General features: G+C 43.0%; 1 protein-coding gene across 2 annotated transcripts in view; it reads left to right on the forward strand.

The window, feature by feature from the left end:
* LOC121615921 (calcium-binding mitochondrial carrier protein Aralar1-like) overlaps positions 1 to 19837 on the forward strand; it is a 22112-nt gene continuing 2275 nt past the window's right edge. The window contains exons 1-14 of one of the 2 annotated variants that reach the window (XM_041950448.1): positions 1 to 65; positions 531 to 584; positions 3041 to 3183; positions 5290 to 5405; positions 6179 to 6318; positions 8957 to 9103; positions 9807 to 9945; positions 11429 to 11522; positions 12598 to 12682; positions 13919 to 14000; positions 15270 to 15428; positions 16382 to 16434; positions 16667 to 16747; positions 18933 to 19073. In XM_041950448.1, the coding sequence (XP_041806382.1) occupies positions 54 to 65; positions 531 to 584; positions 3041 to 3183; positions 5290 to 5405; positions 6179 to 6318; positions 8957 to 9103; positions 9807 to 9945; positions 11429 to 11522; positions 12598 to 12682; positions 13919 to 14000; positions 15270 to 15428; positions 16382 to 16434; positions 16667 to 16747; positions 18933 to 19073 (1446 nt within the window). In that variant the 5' untranslated portion in view covers positions 1 to 53. Of the gene's footprint in view, positions 66 to 127; positions 147 to 530; positions 585 to 3040; positions 3184 to 5289; positions 5406 to 6178; positions 6319 to 8956; positions 9104 to 9806; positions 9946 to 11428; positions 11523 to 12597; positions 12683 to 13918; positions 14001 to 15269; positions 15429 to 16381; positions 16435 to 16666; positions 16748 to 18932; positions 19074 to 19837 lie in introns of those variants that run through there. The other variant, XM_041950449.1, reaches the window with a different exon arrangement.

Below are 19837 nucleotides of genomic sequence, written 5' to 3' on the forward strand. Positions count from 1 at the left end.
ATCCCGATGCCCAGCGCGTGCGCTAGTCCACTGCAGCTGACGTCACACCCAGCATGGCGGTCAAGGTGACTCCGTCAATATTTCTTATCAGATAATAATTTTGCAGGCAGTAACGCGGCTCGTCGAAGGCGGAGGACAGCATGTCGGTGCGGACGCGTGGGTTTAAAGCTCTTGTCTTAGATGCAGCGGAGTCCCCCTTTCTGTTATCTCTGCGTCTTTGCATGGGCGCATCTCTGCCGGCCTCGCAGAGACAACTGTAATTTCTTTCCTCTGTTGCATGTGTGTATCAGAGAGATGTGGCTTGAAGCGGGTTCAGCGGAGGCAGTGTTTTCACATGCATGGTGCCGTAGGCTGGTTGTTGTCACAGTCGTGCGTGATCGATCCTGCTGAGCCGACTGCGTAAAAATCAGCGACAGCCTGAACTTCACTTTATTGGTTAAAAGCTATGGCATAGTACACTGAGTAGCCTTAACTGTCGGCAGCATTGTGGTAATCTGACTTGTCATGTCATGTCAACTTGTGTGCTGTAGGTGCAAGCAACAAAAAGAGCCGACCCTCATGATTTGAAGACTATTTTTCTAAAGGTAAGATTCACAAAACATTTGCAGCATCAGCCTGCATGGCAACACACAAACACATAGAGAAACCGTGTTACAAGTCTACGAACGTGTTGCAGTCAGCGAGTAGTTTTCTGTGTGGTGTCCACTGGGATACATAGTTCAACAAAGGTCACACACTAATTTTGGATCGGCTTCAACAGAGAATCTCCCCTCGCTTTGACTTCTCGTGTATGTGTGTGTTTCCATCTTCAGCATGAGTTTTGCATCAAAGTCTGCCGGTTGCCCCTCAAAGACACAAATCCCTGCCTTTAGTGTGCAGGTTTGTTTACCCCCACAGGTCTTGTTTGGAGTATAAACTTGTTCCTGATAGAGGGGATAGAGGGGAGTCTGTTTGAGGTACAAGTCGCCTTATGGTCCCTCGGCATCTCTTGACTCCACTATAAGAGGGCTGTGTAATTTCTAATGCATATTCAGGTGGAAGAGTTAATTACTGGAAGCTCATTCTGACTGCCTGTATAATTTGATTACGAACTACTTGAGGCCTACTGTGAGGGTGAATGGATACACAATCATGTGATGGAGTAATGTGGCAATAAATTGCTTGGAATTAATATTTTCACTTAAAACATTAATTCAGCAGAGTGCATTGAATTGTGGCCCTGAAAACACTTGGCGTGAAGGTCTCCTCCCACACTCTTTCTCTGTTTATCTCATGCTCTCTCTATCTGAGCTTGGCTCAGACCCACGAGCGTGGCCTTTCTGTTGCCAGTTCATGTGGCGCTTGTGTTTCCAGAGCTATCTCTGTTCCAACTTGAAACCCAACCCAGGCTCTAAAAATGACCTTACGTCTTAAAGGCTGACTGAGATGGCAGGTTCAGCACAGTGCTGCACCGGCTGTGCATGTTTTGCTTCAGTGAAGTGTCTGCAAGGTGATGATTATTGATTAAGGTGTGCAGTTTGGGCATTATGATGATATGCTGTGAGATGACTGAAACGTGTTAACTGCTGAGCTACAGTTTTTGGATATTCAGGCCATTGCAAATCAATAAGGGCTGATTTCTGGTAATATTAGAACAGTGGGATTTTTTTTTGCATTAATGTGATAAAGCGCCTTGATTTTTTAGCTATTTGAATCACTAGATTAGCCAAAATAAACATTCTCATTTGCTAACTGTGTCCATCAATGGCCACTCAATTGAATTTTCAGATAATTTAGTTTATTACTGATGAATTAAATTGCACTTTCAGGCCAGTCTCTATGAATTTTTGTGAATATATAACACTCATTAGTGTTGAAATAATTGGTTGCAGGAAACAGACCCCACATAACTGTTGTGGCATGGAGTTTGCTTGACAAACAGTCTTTCCAATACCCAAGAAACTAAGGTCACAAATAGAGGTGTGTCTGGCTCTGCTTAGATATTTAGTCTTAACAACAGAATCCAGTCTCAATCCAGTGTATCGAGACATCAAAGTAACCCAAGGTCTTATAATCTTTTCGACGAGACAGTCTGAACGGAAAAGGCCAGGGCCAGTTTACCATGCCAATGCAGAAGCACATGCATTTTATACCTAAAAGTAATTTTCATGCCAAAAACACAAGATATATCAACATAAAATGACATATGGCGTGATATAAGACTTTATCCATATCGCTCACCCTGAGTTTTGGTAGTAGTGGCTTAAAGGTCGGAGGAACGGGCTTATTATTGGAAAGCCCTGGAAGTGAAAGAGCAGCACAGCGGAGCTGCTCAGTGGCCAGCAGACCACTGGGCAGCTTCCAGGTGTGGATGTGTAAGTGTCGGAGTGTGAACAGGGTGTTCCTGAAACGAGAGCCTGCCTTTGAACAGCCCTCAAACAAAGGTTAGAAGAGTTACACACCCTTCCCCTATCACCAAAATACCACCCATGAGCATAGTTTTTACATGTAATGCATTGCAGGATATATTTGTTAAAGTAGGACAGCATGCACCACCCATACTGGAGGTTGTGTATCTGATGTTTTTCCTTTCGAACGTTATCATGCATCTCCTTCATCTCTCTGTGAGATGGATGTGCTTGTATCTAGTGCAAGGAGACGTGTATCTCTGTCTTACATGAAGTCGAAGGAATGCAATGATTTGAAAGGGCCTGATGCTTTTCAATACTTTTTTGTCCTGATGGGATTCAGCAAAGCATTGTATAAATGTAAATTACTGTGTAGGGCCAGTAAACTGCAAACCATATGTGCTGCATTGAAAACTGCATACAAAGACCTTGTTTTCACAAAGAAAAGAGATACCAATCGAGAAACTTGCAATAAAAGCAGATGTGTTTATTTATTATTGGTTGTTTTTTTTCTCTCTCATTACATTCAGTACTCATTTTCTTTCTATGCACACAATGGGTATTCTACCCTACTGATTCCTAATCTTAAAATACACTTTATTAGACATTGAACATCTGTGTTGTTTACAGCTCTGTCTGCGTCTCCTCTGCAGTATGCCAGTGTGGTGGATGATGGAGAGCATTACATGACCCCCAGGGACTTTGTGCAGAGTTACCTGGGTTTGCATACACAGCCTCAGCATAATCCCAAAACTGTGGAGCTGATAGCTGGAGTGGCTGACACCACCAAGGATGGGTGAGTGCCTACAGTGAAGTAAGCAACGTTGCTGTGGAAGTCCTCTGTTGATGCTGAGATATGTTGATCCATGTAGATTAACAGTTGTTCCTGTTTATGTCTGTTTTTCCTCAACATGTCTTGTAATCCTGATTATGAATTTTGTAAGTTTCCTCTCACTTTAATTCCCAGCGTCAGCTCTTTTACTACATCATTAATAGTCTTTTAGTCCCGAAAAAAGAGCCTCCTGGTGTTTCTTTGCACATTGACTGCCATTCATTTTTCAGCAGCTGGTTTAAATGTATATGAAAGTGTATATCACTTCACAGAATTTGTTGTCCTGAGTGCAATGCCAGAACCAATTGAAACACGAATTTGTAGATAACATGCTGTCAACACGATACTACACAACATGAATGGGCATTATTACACAAGACAACAACTGTGTCAGTCTTAACAGACGGAAGTGCACAACAGTGCCTTCTGAGCTGTTACGTGAGGATTATGTTGTGTTACATGTACTCGCGTTATGTCATTACACGTTCTGCTGATGTATTCCTGATAACCTCACAAACTTCTGTACATTTATTGCAACAATAAGCTGATGACTTGGTCAAAACGTTAAATCTAATTTCCCCCCCTTTACTCCCACCCATTCAGAACCAGCTAAATTTAGCTTTTATGTACGGTGGGCCTGAGGGCTTATGGATATGGACCGATGGATATTTGACTTCGACGTCATGAGTCTCAAACCATGGCAACAACAAGCGTGTCCCAACTGCGTTCATCACTTTAGGTGTCCCCTGGAAACAGTTTCAATTGTTGTCTGTGCTACTTGCAGTGTTTCTTTTAATTTTCTTTATTTGGTTGTGTTTTCTGTATTTGGTCATTTTTTTCTTGATTTTATTGTGTTTTCTGTACTTGATTGTTTTCTGTATTTGGTTGTTTTTTGTGTATTTGGTTGTGTTTTCTTTATTTGGTTGTGTTTTCTTGAGTGTGCTGTGTTTTCTGTATTCGGCTGTGTTTTGTGTATTTTGTTGTGTTTTGTGTATTTGGTTGTATATTGTGTATTTGGTTGTTTTTTGTGTATTTGGTTGTTTTTTGTGTATTTGGTCGTCTTTTCTTTAATTGGTTGTGTTTTCTGTACTTGATTGTTTTCTGTATTTGATTGTGTTGTCTTGATTTGCACCATTTTTTCTAAATGCTGTTCATGTGTTGTGAAATTGGTGAAAATGTTTTCTTAATTGTGTGTGTTGAGCTCTTATTCATGAGTATTCATGGCAAAGTCAACCACGTATTCCTGTTTCACCAGGCTCATGAGGTACTTTCAAGTCAAAAACTACTGGATATCACATGATCAAGCAGCAATTAACCTTTAAGGCCTCTCTGACACCTCACAATTCGTATCATTATCAGTCAGCTTTACACCTACAGCTGGTCGATTTCAAATCCAGTAAGGTTAGCCAGAATATATCTGCAGTACCTGCAGATATATTCACCTTTATTTAAAGCTTAGAGCAGCAGGTAGACTTCCACTGTGTCTCATGAACAGCTGAAGAATGAAGAAAAAATACCACAAGGTGCTTAGATTCAAATTCTCATATTTTCTGAGCATATTAAGGACTTCTTGTCCACATCCTCTTCAAAGTTGATCTTCAAATTTCATTCTAATTTATAAATGATAATGAAACATGTAGAGAAATATAACAGAATGAACTTTGCAGCTCAGGTGTTCAGACACCATGGAAGGAAGTCCTTTAAGTGCTCAGACAACACTGGAGATTTGAACGTCTACTATTTCTGTGGCAACTGGCCAAACTCCATTTGCTGATGAAGATCATGTGATATGAGTGAAAACCCCAGAACAGCTGCTAAATGGACCTTGTCGTTGGTGAAAACTGTTTTGTCAGATGCTGCTTCGGAGGTCAAGGATGAACGTTGAGACTTAGCTGGAAAACAGGTTTAGTGTCACATCACTGCGTTTGCTTTCTGTCCTTCGATCAGTCCGCGTCCTTCTCTGTGTTTAATGTTTTTTTCCAGGATAGGCTGTGATGTAGCTTTTGTGATTTTGTCAAAGATACATACGTCCTTTGTTCAGATAGCACTCTTTCTTTCTTGTCCAAACAGACTGATCTCTTTCCAGGAGTTTCTGGCCTTTGAATCAGTACTATGTGCCCCAGATGCCCTGTTCATAGTTGCCTTTCAGTTGTTTGACAAGACTGGCACAGGGAACATCTCATTTGGTATGTACATGGAGGTTAATGTCAGCATGCTGGTGTGGAAGTGTGCTTCATGCTCACCTACAGGAGACTAAGCTTCATTTTATGTATATACAGTGTAGTTTAAGTAGCATAATATTTGAATAACTGTGTGACTGAAGCTGTTGACTTGCTGCAGCTAATGAAAGGTATTTCAGGTGCTTTATGTTGTAGTTTTAATGGATAAGTAAAAGAAAACGACACTGACAGAAAGTGGCGCGCTTGAGTGTAACACTGAACGTTGTCGCAAGTACTTTTCTTGCTAAAGCATGTGCAGTCAATAAATGTAGCAGTAGCCGTGTCTTTTTTTTATGCATTACATATGCTGGCAGCTTGTATTCTTAAAGTCTCATCTCAAGGCAGCACAGCAAGCGGGCTGCTTGGAAGATCACAGTATAACCAGCTCCGTCTGACATGAGGGGAAATGAATCCAGCATGTCAGAAACCAAGAGATGCAGAGTCTTACAAAGACACTGCTGCTACGTGCTCTCTGTGCACTGGGCCTCCATAAAGGCGGCTGAAATTGAGAGCGGTGCTTATACTGAAAATTTCCTGGATGGACTCAAAACCCTCAAAATGTAAAAGGAGTGGGACTGTCAAACAGCCTATTCTGCTTCGCCGTCCAAATGGACTCTTTGCTCTACTTTAACGAGGCTCACTGCAAATGGAACGAGGGTGTGAGACAGATGTTAGAATTGCATCTTGCATGTTTTTCCCTCTGTCTCTTGTTACTGCTCACTCATGTCTCACTCTTTCAGAGAATGTACGTGACATCTTCAGCCAGACCACAGTTCATCACCACATTCCCTTCAACTGGGACTGTGAGTTCATCAGGCTACACTTTGGCCATGAAAGAAACAAGAACCTCAGCTACACAGAGTTCACCCAGTTTCTGCAGGTAGAAACACTGAGCTGCATGATAAAATAGTCACAGACAAGCAGTCTGACATTTACAGTAAAATGAATATATGTTTTACATTTTGGGAAATATGCTTATTCTCTTTGCTGCTGAGAGTCAGATGGGAAGATTGATACCGCTCTCATGTCTGTACCATAATTATGAAGCTTCCACCAGTAGCTGTTTAGCTTAGCTTAGCATGAAGACTAGAAATAGGTAGCCTGGCTCTGTCGCAGGTTAAAAACAATTGTAAAAAAATTAAAATCTGCCTACCAGCACCCTCAAAGCTAATGAATTACAATCCCAATTCCAAAAAAAGATGAGACACTCTGTAAAAACATACAAAGACAATATATTTAATGTTTGACCTCATCAGCTTCATTGATTTTTGTAAATATCTGCTTATTCTGAATTTGATGCAGCAGCATGTTTCAAACAAGTTGAGACAGGAGCAACAAAAGACTGGGGAAAGTTGTGGAATCATCCAAAAACACCTGTTTGGATCATTCCACAGGTAAACAGGTTGATCAGTAACAGGTGATAGTATCATGATTGGGTATGAAAGGAGCATCCTGGAAAGGCTCAGTCGCTCACAAGCGAGGATGGAGCGAGGCTCAACACTTAGTGAACACATGATTGTACATGGACTCAGGAAGACTTTGTCGTGTTGTTGGTGAAAACTGTGATGAACATTTATTTTCTGATATTAAATAGAGTAAATGATTAATTGAGAAAACAATCGGCAGCTTATTTGATAACGAAAATAATTGTCATTTGCAGCCCTATATCACGTTCGTTTAATCGGTACAATCTGTGTGTGACAGAATATTTCTTGGTTTCCCTCCTTCTCTTAGTTCCACACCTACCCCACTTTAAAAGTCTTTATGCTATGCTAAGCTAACCAGCTCCAGCTTCATTATTATCATCAATATAATGGTCAGATATAAGAGTGATTTCAATCTTCTCATCTAATTCTGGGCAAGAAAGCGAATAAGTGTGTTTACCAAAATGCTCCTTTAATGTTGCTTTCTGCAACACGTATTAGAGCAAAACCTGGAACTGAAACAAGAGCTGAAATAAAAACAAACCCCAAATCATGACAGGATGTACTGAAGCCACTGGCTGTAACGTTTGCTTGGTGACACAGATGTGACGCCTCTTCCACCCACAATTTCCCACCACTGCTCGCACCCGACCACGTGAAAGGTTTTTTCTTGTCAGGATGGTACAGTACAGTGTAAATTTATTGCCCCTCAGCTCATAAGAGATACAGATATTCAGTTTTGTATGTAAATGCAACATAATATGCTACAAAACAGGGCACAGAATGCATTTTCAGCTTTTTTTTCTTCAACATCTTAGAAAATCTGCATCAATAAATGTGAAACCATTCACAATGATCATCTTCATCCTGTGGTGAGGCATTTTCATCCTGCTGAGGGGCAAATGAAAATGACGTAACGTGAACCACATGCCATAAATGATCTCTTAAGATAATGGGGTTGTGGTGTGGAGTTGCATCTTTTAGTGTTTCATCTCCTCAGCTGTCCTCGTGGTTTGCGGTAGCCCAGTGTGCCATTAAGACACTTCACGTCGTTGTTTTGCTTTATTGGTCGCTGCCTGAACCTCACTGAGACCTCTGTGCCGTTAAAGCCTGCGTGCTGTTCGGCAGCAGCAGTACGGTCAGGGAGGGACCTGGTTTGGAGTCGAGGGCTGTGGTCTAAGGCAGAAGCTGGGTGGTCCGAGGGTTAGACAGGCTGGGCTGCAGTGTGGGATCCCTCAGAGCACTTTGTGGTTTATCATACTAGACGAGGGCTTCCCACCGTTCCACCAAAGACTCTTGTGTGTGCAGGATTTCATTTACATCTGTCATTATTATTGCCTTGTTTTTCTGTCACGTCCAAGCACATTTCATTTCTTCTAACTGAGTATGACTTCACATGCAGAAAGGTACGGGTCAGCGTGTAGATTTGGTTTTACATTTGAGTCTTGGCTCTGCCACCTTGTGGTTGTTACAGTATTTCGCCGGACTTCAGTGAGCGCAGACAAGGTGGAGCTTTTATCTGCTCAAAAAACTAGAACGTTTGTGTTGTTTCATTGTTAGTTTTCAACAATATAATCATCCGACATTGTGCGAATTAATCTTCCGCAACAATCCACTGATTAGTTTATCAGAACCGGAGTGTAAAGACGAAGTTACAGCTGGAAATTGCAGTGACGTTGCTCTGTGATCCCCCGGTTATATGTGATGAGCTTTGACAGCAGACATTGACCCGGGGTCAGCCTCCCCCTGCACCCCCATCTGATTGCATGGCTGTCATATTGAATCACCTTCCTGCGGACACACCTGCCGGCCGCCTCGCCACCCGCTCGGCTCAGCGCCGGGATCAAACTTCTCAGGACATGGTTTCCATTAGTCTCCAGAGAGACAGCGGTGATTACAAAAGCCAAGTGTCTGACACTGTCACATCTGCCTTTCACATCTGTCCAATACTGACATTATTATACTTTCATCCTCCAAAGTTCTGCTTCTCTGTTCCCTTGTAATGCGATGCTCCTCATCACAGGAACACATTCTTTGCATCTTTTGTCAGCTAACAGCTTGACCTCCTCTCTCTCTCTGTGTCTGTTGCTGCAGGAGCTGCAGTTGGAGCACGCCCGCCAGGCGTTTGCACAAAAAGACAAGAACAAAAGTGGCACCATCACTGCCTTGGACTTCAGCGACATCATGGCCACCATCAGACACCACATGCTGACTCCATTTGTGGAGGAGAACCTGGTTTCAGTGAGTTTAAGGAAAAGTTCAACACCAGCAGGACATTTAAAGTGGCTACAATTGATATTAAAAGCTAAAAAAAGTCGCTCGTAGTGCAGAACCTCCAGAGAATTATCACCTGAATCTGCAGCTCCCCTCAGCTTTATGGCCACAATTTCATTGTTTTGGTTCACTCTCACCGCTCTCAGCATTATTATTATTATTATATTTATGCCACAGCAGGCAGCTGTTTTCAGTGAAAAAGCTCTACTGTACGCTACCTGCTCAGCACCAAACAGCAGACAGCTAAGTTAACTGGACAACATGGGGAGTTTTAAGGAGCTGAAGAGCTCGATATTTCCCTCAGGAGCTGGTAGAGACCAAAAACAGAGCTGAAAGAGAGTGAATGTCGGGCTTATAGTCGTCAGGTGGCTACAAACATGACTCCAAATGATCGATAGTGTCGCTCCATAAATTCTCAATTCATAAATAAGCAACAAAGTTTATAATATTAACTTTAAAGGTGATAATATGTCAATTATGTGTTCATACCTGCTTGCCACTGCCCCCTAGTGGCAAAAAAAATCAGCTATTGCTGGTTGAAAACAAGACAGTAAAAGACCTGCAGTGAGTCTACAGGTAGCTTGGACATCCACATCAATGATTTCTATTTTCTAGCGCTGCAGTCATTCAGTCGTACAGAAGCAATGACAGACTGTGGCTCTTCTTCTAGGCTGCAGGAGGCGGCACCTCCCACATGGTCAGCTTCTCCTACTTCAACGCCTTCAACGCCCTCCTCAACAACATGGAGCTGGTGCGCAAGATTTACAGCACCCTCGCCGGCACGTATAGAGACACGCTCGTCACCAAAGGTACGTGCGAGACTCGCCTGACGCCGCCGAAATGAGTCATGTGTGCGTTTCATGTGTGAAATGTAGCTGTGCGATCACGTTTCAACTTTCTTGACAGACCCGTGTGAGTGAACACACAGGGAACATTACTGTAGCACTAAGTTACAAAGGTAAATGATCATTTTTAACCTGGTTATCAGATCACCTCGTGTAACCGTCAATCACATCTTCTCCCAACTGTGTTTCCCATCGAGATGCAAACTGTAGACTGTTCCTCTCCTTTCTCTCCATGGTTTCCCTCCTTCTGGAAAAGACTTTGGGCTAATAGTATTTGCAAATAATTCTTGTTCCGCGTATCAGATGGGCTAGTTTTAAGTTTACCGGTCAAATGCTTGGACACAACTTCTCATCCACTCATTTTCATCATTGTTTCATTTTCTAAATTGTACCTTAATACTGAAGATGCTAAAACTCCCAAACAAATTATGCAATAAACAAAAAAAGTGTTCACCAAAGCAGAAAATATGTTTCAGATTTTTCCAAGTAGCCACTTTCTGCCTTGATCACAGCTCTGCACACTGTTTGCATCCTCTCAACCAGCTTCATGAGGTTGTCACCTGCAGTGATTTTAAGTTAACACACGTGTTTTGTCAAAAGTTAATTAGTGGGATTTCCTTCCTTTCTTAATGCGTTTGAGACCGTCAGTTGTGTTGCACAGAGGGAGTCTTGGTATACCGTCAAACGCTCTGATAAAACTGGCTCTCATGTGGAGCATCCCAGGAAAGGAAGACCAAGACTTGCCTCTGCTGCAGAGGAGAGGTTTAGCAGCCTCAGAAATTACCAACACAACAGCAGATTAGAGGCCACATAAATGCTTCCAGAGTCCAAGTAGCAGACACATCTCTCATCAGCTGTTCAGAGGAGAGCATGAATGTTTGTCAACACAATTCCATACGTGTTAATTCATAGTTTGGAATGAGAAGGTGTGTCTCGACTTTTGACTGGCACTCTGTATCACCCCCACGCTCCAGATCAGAGAAGCAGGCTTGTAAGTGAAGGTTGCGAGGCTTGGACCTGACAGGAAGTTCTTTGTGGTGGAAGTGAAAAACGAAGTCTTTTCTCCCCTTCAACAACTACCATTGGGTTTATTTTGAGAGAGACCACCTGATGGTAATGGAGCTTCTCAGCAGGCAACAGTAAAGAAGTGCATATAAAGCACATATAAAAGAGTGATGCCGGGCGCTGCTGAGAGACTGCATGCTCAGTTCGTGTACTCCCGGGTAGAATTGATTTAATGGTTTAAAGTCTTTTCTCCGTATATCCCATTTAGCGTTAAGCATGGCCAATAACGCTAAAACAAAAAAGCTACGGTATTTGCAAATACTATTTGATACAAGGCTCCTGGTGTGGATTTCCCCTCAGCTTCCTGTTTGACTTTAATGTATTGATGCTTCTATTGACTGAGGACCTGTTTGCATTACTTAACGTCTTCTCCTCACTGCAGAGGAGTTTGTTCATGCTGCAAATAAGTTTGGTCAAATCACCCCGATGGAGATTGACATCCTGTATCAGCTCTCTGGTCTCCACTCTCACTCCGGGTAAGAGGCCATCTGTGCCTGTGAATACACTGAGCATGTTTTATAAACAGTAACAAAGCTTTATTTATGTTTCAGGTAGTGAGAAGCTGAGAAAACCAGTGGAAAGTGCTGACGTTCACGCAGTGTCTCATTTGTGTCTGTGCACCATAAAATATTTAAAAGGAATTTTTTTATGACTGGGAATTATTAATATTTTCAGTTATTTACAGGCAATATCATGTAAATAGACTGCTTTATAGTTTTACTTCCTACAGTTTTCTGCTGTATTTGTGTGCATAGATAGTTAAACAATATTTTTTGCAATCTAGAACGGCTCTATGACAATATTTTGAGTGATTATGACTAAAGAGCTGGACATTTTTATAGGTGCCTGTGTAATTTTTCATGTATTTCGGGTTCCTGGCAGCGTAATTCTTTGTTAAACTGACAAAATGAGAAGTCCGACTTATAGCCAAGTTTATGCTGAAGAAACGATACCATGCATGTGGGCTAAAAGCAGTTTAAAAGCCTATAAACAGATAAAAGACAGAAAATAATGTGTAGAAAGTGGCAAAATCAGTCAAAGAAATGAAAGTTTGATTGACTGAACTGTTCCACTTTCGTCCACTCAATCATCCAGGTCGGCTCTGCTGCTGGTCCTCAAATCCACCAAGTGTATTCAAAACATTTCTACAAAACCGTGTTATGTTTTTATTCCGCCATGAATGGAATAAATCTGTTACAGGTCTGTTTATTGGCTATAAAGATAAAGTTATTGCTCATTCAGTTTAACAACAGTGGCTCCACTGGCTGATTTACAAGACAAACATAAAACATGGCTTCCAGTGGGGGGATATTTGTGTCTCGAACATTTCGTAACAAAGCACTTTCATTTACTTGCTGGCCCGCGGGCACTCGTCCAGCTTTGTTTGTCTGCTGTTTATATAATCTTAAATTAAAGTTGCAGTAACTTCAAGTTATATGCCAGTAAAAGGTCTGTGGAAAATCTTACATCACTGGCTGCTGCTCGCAGTAGATGCCGAGCTCTCTGCTTTTTCCTGGCCTGACTGCCCCCCCCCTGCTGTTGTGTTTTAAGGCGGCTGAACCACGCAGACATCGAGAGGATAGCCCCGCTGGAGGAAGAAGCCATGCCATACCACCAAGCAGAGGCCCAGAGACAGGTAGCCTGATTGACTCCTCTAATACGCCTTACATCCTCCTGCCTTTTATCAGAGCCTTTTCCTCCTCTCCCTCTGCTTCCTTCTCAGAAAGGAGCAGAAAAAGGGGGAATGTACAGTCACTGAATTAGCAGAGTGCCCATGTTTTTCCTCCCTTGTGAAGTGCATTACTTAAACTCCCAGATAAAAGTACACCAATTACAGTTATAGAGGAGGAAAGGATTGTTGCGTTGCTCCTCTCCATGAAAGGCTCTCCCCATTTTATTCAGTAGAGCTGCACATACGCATCAGCTGCAATCACACATCTGAGAAGCTAATAAGAGGCTTTTATCAGTGTGGGGCTTGAGGAGTTTTAGGAGCCTTTAGCAGAGTCTGCTAATGGCAGGAGGGGAGTGGGAGTCAAGGTGGATGTGGGAGAACAAAATAGTTCCTGCCTCCACCGGATAACACGGCTCTATATCAGGCTGTGGTCAGAGCTTTCAGGCCGCTCATGCTCCTGGGACTCATGCTCAGAGGTCTGGAATTTGATTCCTTTGGGGGGGATGCTGCAATTCTCAGGCCTGCCCTTTAGTGGAAGTAGGCTAATTGTTTAAACCCTTTGATCAAGACCTCGATCTTGTTAGCATGCAACCCCTCGCTGGAAGCATCTGGGAAGAGGAAAAGACTGATCTGCCCTGCTCCCTCCTCATCTGGTCTGGGAGAAGTTGCTCGCCTCAACCTGCGCGCACACACACACACACACACACGCTTTAGCAGAGTCTCACTCGGACTGTGTAATATTCATGTAGATGCTTATCTGTACATGGAAAAGGCTTGTGGGGCTAATCTGTTCCCCTGCACCACAGTGAAAACAAAGGGGGCTCCGCTTTCAACATCAAACACCAATCCAGCAGATCAAGTGGATAAGAGAGAAATTATACTGAAAATAAAAGAAGACCTTTAGCTTTAAGCCTCCCACGTGGAGCATGTGTGGAAAACTGTAGCTATAGGTTCACACAGCCGTTTATCCAGAGCTGGTCCATCCATGACATTTAATACTGGCCGATGATGAATCAGACGTTATGTGACATGTCCACATTCCATCGTCTTCCTCTGCCGCTGAGGAGCATTTTTCTTTCCACAATGTATCTGGTTCGCTATAGTTTAATAGCCAGCCGATTCATGGTTAGTGTTAGTGACCCCCCCCCCCATGTCTTTCTCCAGATTATTTGACCGCTGGTGTCTTTTTCTTCCATACAGCACGCTCACGAATCGTCTCGGCCCGTCTGGCTCCAGGCTGCAGAGTCTGCCTACAGGTTTTCTCTGGGCTCAATCGCTGGAGGTGAGTGACATGTCTGCGGCGAGCCCCCGGCCCGCCTGAGGGGTAACCTTAGCCGGCCAGACTGGCGCGCTGAGGCCCCGGGGCCGGCCATTGTGCTGCAGGGAGAGGGGTTGTGATGTGAGGCTCCGGCATTGTGCTGCCGTGCCACCGATGGCTCCAGGCTGTCGTTGGGAGTCGGAGCTTTGGAATGACACAAATCTTCCGGAACCGCACTCTGGAATCTCCTGTCTAATTACACTGGAAGGAACTGATACAAGGAACGTCTGACATAACTGCCCCTCAGATAGGAACACACTTGGACCCTGTGTGTGTGTGTGTGTGTGTGTGTGTGTCTGTGTGTCTGTGTGTCTGTGTGTGTGTGCGCTCTCCACAAACACGCAAAGGCCAATTTAGGCAGGAATCCAAAAGAGATGTATTTCACGAGGCTCATGGTGAAACCGCCATGTCTTTGTGGCGATAATGAGCCGCTTCTCGCCCGGGACTCTGTGCTGGCCGAGCTGCATGTTTCAGGGAAGAGTCATTACAGCAGCCTTTGATGTCAGACAAGACATAGGAAGTAAAGCTGAGAGCAGGAGTTTAGTGCAACTTGCTGCAGCGTTGCCTCCCCAGACAGTTCATCAGACTTCCTACTCTGAGCTTAATAACAGTTGCTTTTTTATATTTAAACACAAACGCAGTTTATTCCTCAGTGATCATTAAACAACCTTCCAAAAACATATCTGCAGAGTTCTGATTGCACAACTCAATTGTTTTAGGCACTAGAAAATGAATTGGTGACAAGGTGGCTTGCGTGCACCAAGAGCTCGAAAATTCTATTCTAGAGCTGAAAAAATCAGTTAATTGATCAGTTTATCAACAGAAAATTAATAAGTTAATTTAAAAAGACAACTTTTTGGAGATTTTCCTTGATCGCTCCAGTTATTTCTCAAGTAAACAGGCAGAACATTCACTACTTTCAGCTTATCAGATGTGAGAATTTGTTGGTTTTCTTCACCACACGTCATAATAAATTAATTGTCTTGAGGTTTTGGACTCTTGGTCGGATGAAACAAGGAGTTTAAAGATGCTACCCTGGTCTCTGTGAAATTATAATGAGCCTTTTTTTACTGTCTTACATTTTATAGATGAAACAATGAAAACAATTGTTAGTTGCAGCCCTAATCCTCACAGTTTTCAGTATGTGTCTTAGAAATAACATGCAAGCTAAAAATGTTGATATAATTACAATAAAAAAGCAAACAAGCAGTGATGAATGTGTCTGTTTTGTAGCCACCGGTGCCACGGCTGTGTACCCCATTGACCTGGTGAAGACGCGCATGCAGAACCAGCGCTCCACCGGCTCCTTTGTAGGAGAACTGATGTACAAGAACAGCTTTGACTGCGCGAAGAAAGTGTTGCGTTACGAGGGCTTCTTCGGCTTCTATAGAGGTAATCCTTCACACGTTTTATAGGGGAGGGGAACGGAAATCTGCGTGCGAGCCCACAAACAAACCATGTGATGGGAACGCATTAGGATTTGTCAGTGTGCTAATACCAGCAGCATGGTTTGCTAATTGATACCAGAAACCTTTGCCCTCCCCTGTTCAGCGGTGAGTAAAGCAACACCCAGGGGTCGCGTTTTCATTACCTCAGTACCTGGGAGAGAGCTCCCCGGGGAAAATGACCGGCACCATTCATGTAGTAGCAGTGTCTGATCTGCCCCTGCGCCACTGGTGATAATGGTGCTGAAGGCTTGTGATATACAACACTTCTACCCTCGGGATGTTCATACGAAGGAAGTCAAGACTGCCATCTACTGCTGCCTCCACCACTGCAGCTCCTCGCCGCTCTGATCTGCTCCCCTCTGCCTTCCTTCCTCCTCTCTCGCACATGATAAGAGGGTGATTGACTCCGAGACAGACACGCTCGGCTGTTTTCTGGCCGCATACCAGCAGCGCTCACTCAGCAGCTCCTTCAGAAGTTTATCTGGCCTGATGAAGGACAGGCGGTGAAACAGTATGGCGGTTATCGCCACCGTAGCACCCAGCCTCCCCCCTCCTCCCCCACGATCTTGTCTGTGACCACACAGCTCTCTCTGTTCCCCGCCATCAGTGGGATCAGGCCTGAACAATGCTGATCCCATACGCACCAGCAGTGTCATATTTTAGGACTTTTGTTCACTTTCAATGGGACCTTTGTGTTTTGGTGCAGCAGATGTATCATCCACATCTGTAAATATTTATGGGTTTGTTTTACGCACACAAGAACCCCGCAGCTTACATTGTTCTAGCTGTCAGTGGATGTATTCATTCAGCAGAGATAGAAATGTGCATTCATTTCAAGCCAGACTTTGTCTCTCTCTGTCAGGTATTCTAATGGTATCTATGAATAATATTTTGCAGGTCTCCTCCCGCAGCTCATTGGCGTTGCCCCGGAGAAAGCTATCAAACTCACGGCAAGTCATTCCACTGTGTAGCTCGGAGTGTTCAAAAAGTTGCTCTGAATCATTGACTGTGAATGAAAAACATGCATGGAGTGTGGAAGAAACGCACTCTTCGCAATCAAGATGTGACTGCAACCACAAGTTAACATTAATGCCCCGCCATCAAGATTGGGATTGTGTCTCATCTGCCTTTTTTCTTCATGCATGCCCCCCCCCCCCCCCCCCCCCCATTTTTTTTTTCCAGGTGAATGATTTTGTCAGAGACAAGTTCACCACACAAGATGATACCATCCCTCTGCCTGCAGAGATTCTCGCTGGTGGATGTGTAAGCATCACTTTAGAGATCTTTTAAATTCAGTCTGTAGATGAACCCAAAACCAAGTAAAGGAGCACCTGAGAGATGTGCAAAATATACACGATTTAAAGTAATTAATGTGGGTATGTGTTGGAAATTATGTCTTTTACTGTGATATTGTTGTATTTAAATGCTCACAAGACCCTATTTGGTTCATCATGAGCTGGTTTACTAAGATACATAGAATACCTGATTTTTAAATAAATACCCAGCCTATTAATTTATAAGATGAATAGATGAATATTTTAGTTCATCATTAAGCAAAAGAGAAATCAAAATACATGAAAGCATTTTAGATATAATGTAACACACACACACTCACACTGCTGTTTGGATGTTTAATATGATATAAATGCTAAAGTACCTACAGGGCTAGACTCTAATGACTATGTACTGCAATATAAAAATATTCATAATATAATATTACAAAAAAATGTCATGCATTGAGAATTTCACTTAAGTACTAAGAAGCAAAATGTAGTTAAAGTGTCAAAAAGAAAAGTACCAATGCAGAACAATACTCCCTGTGAGTGCTGCACTATTATATATTATTATATTGGCTTATTGACAGATGCATTAATGTGTACGTAGCATTTGGCTGTTTCATGTATTGTTTCATTTTTGTAATATCTTAAAAGTGTAAGATCAGCATGAATTGGAAGAATTACCCCATATTTGTATTTAAGGACATGTACTTAGTTACTTTCCACCACTGACTATATACACATACAGCATAAAAGTTTAGTATCTGTTGATGATGGAACCTAAAAAAGTTCTCATGGAGAAACTGAACTTTTAGCCAAAGACATGTTTTAAACTCTTTTTTAATCATGGGGAATTCTGATTAATTGTGGTAATATATTTAAAATATAAGTTTTTAATTATCAGCACACGCTTCTCATTTTAAAAATTCCATTGGTAGTTATTCATTCACTAATCTTTTGGCATGTGGACTCCCTGAATACAAGAGTTAACTCTAAATCTCTAAACTGGCCAAATTGCAATAATCTCACATGTTTGAGTGCAACACCAGATTAAAGATGTAATTCCTTCAGTCCTCCTCTCCACTGGCGGTGTTGACGTGAAACAGGCCGGCCATGCAGCAGAGCCCGCAGGTTGCTCACAGAGGAGTCGGGTCTGCGGGGTCGTGACCCCTGTCAGGGTGTAATTGTAGGAAGAGGCCCTGGAGGGTCCTGGATGAAGCTGGGTCTAGCTCTGCGTGATTGAGTTTGACAACGCGGTCCATACCCGAGGCGTGGTCACAGCGCAGGTCTCAACGCAGGACAACAAGGATGTTTCCAGTACACAATGTTAACTGCTATAGATGCACCCCATCTGAGACCTATGAGATTCATACTCCTCTCTATAAGTTGGACGACATCCTTGCGTTATTTTATGAAAGTTGAAAGTCTGGTTAGTCTGACGGTTTTATAATTATCACTCCCATCAGAGGAGAGTACTGAAGAAGATAAAAGAGACGGGCGAATGCATCAATCTTCAGTGCAGCGGATATTCCCCCCTCCACTTTGAAAATGACTAAATGTGCCAGAGCTTTTTTTAGACCTTTGCTCGGATGTTTACAGATAAGACCCCTGCCCTGAATGTCACCAGCAGCCATCCTGGGGCCTGATTAGATTTAGGGAGGGTGATAAATGTGCCTGAGTCAGAGGGTGCTGCGCCTTTAGGGCACTGCTTGCCCGGACTGGGTGATTCAGCACTCTCCCCTGGGAATGGGGGTGAATTGGGGAAGTGTGCGGGGGTGAGGCCAGGCTGGGCCGCTCACCCTGCCATAGGAGGCGCCTCAGGGGATGCGAGGGGGCAGAGGGCCGGTGCCAGGGTCAGAGCCTTTCAACCATGAGCCGGGGCTTCCACTCACCCGATGTCTGCTCTAGTCTGACCCCAGTTGTTCTATCAATGCCTGCTTTTTCCTCCTCCTGTCAAGGCCATTCTCTTACTAGATCGGAGGAAAAGGTATCTTTTGTGCTGAAGTTTACTGAGATAATTGGAAAACTCCTACTAGGGAGAAATGCTTACACATCAGCACATCTTCACCTAAAGTTCATCCCTCAGACGTGTGACCTCTCATTCTCAGAAACCTACATCTGTGCATATAAACCACTCGTCAGCCGTGTCTTTTTCCTCTTGCGTCCCGCAGGCCGGAGCTTCCCAGGTGATTTTCACCAATCCTCTGGAGATCGTTAAGATCCGTCTGCAGGTGGCTGGAGAGATCACCACAGGTCCCAGGGTCAGTGCCCTGAGTGTTGTGAGAGACCTGGGCTTCTTTGGCCTCTACAAGGTAGGTCAGAACCTCTGCAGCACCATGACGTCTGCAGCATCAACCTCTGTTAACTGTCATACAAGGGCAGTGAAAGGTGCTCTTATGTTCCTGAGATACAACACTAACAACATGGGGGAGTTTATTTACTGCTCACTTCAGTGTACTGTATGTAATAACAATGAAAGAAGTTTGGTGGAAGAAAGGTGACGTCTTTAGATGTATTGCCAAAAAACCCAAAGAGATTCTATTTGCTTTCACACAAGACAAAAAACAGCAGCAAAATCCTCATAATTAAGGTGAAACTCAGGAATTTTTGGGTTTTGTTCATAGGAATAATTTGAATAATAATTAAAATAGTCAAACAACAGATTTATCTAATTAATCTGCAGCTAAGTGATTAACCAACCAAACATTTCAGCTCTACTTTTAAGGAACAGCTGCAAGACCACGACGTAACAGTGAGAAGTTAAGGTCCTCCATGCAAAATAATACCTTAAACAAGTACAGAAGTATTATCAGCATAATGTAACTAAGTGTCAAAAGTGAAAAGTACTCATTTTGCATTATAGATTATTTTATTGGATTGCTATTAACTTAAAAGGCTTTAAAAAGCATTCTTGTGGCAGTAGGTTAAGGTGGAGTTACTTACCTGTTACATGCATCATAATTTTTCAAGAAAATCATAAAATCAAATCTGAATAAATAACTCTACCTGTCAAATATAGTGGAGTAATAAGTACAGTATTTTTCCTTTTACATGTAGTGAAATAAAAGTAAAGTAA

Source organism: Chelmon rostratus, chromosome 13 (genome assembly GCF_017976325.1).
Source record: "Chelmon rostratus isolate fCheRos1 chromosome 13, fCheRos1.pri, whole genome shotgun sequence".
Lineage (NCBI taxonomy): Eukaryota > Metazoa > Chordata > Actinopteri > Chaetodontiformes > Chaetodontidae > Chelmon > Chelmon rostratus.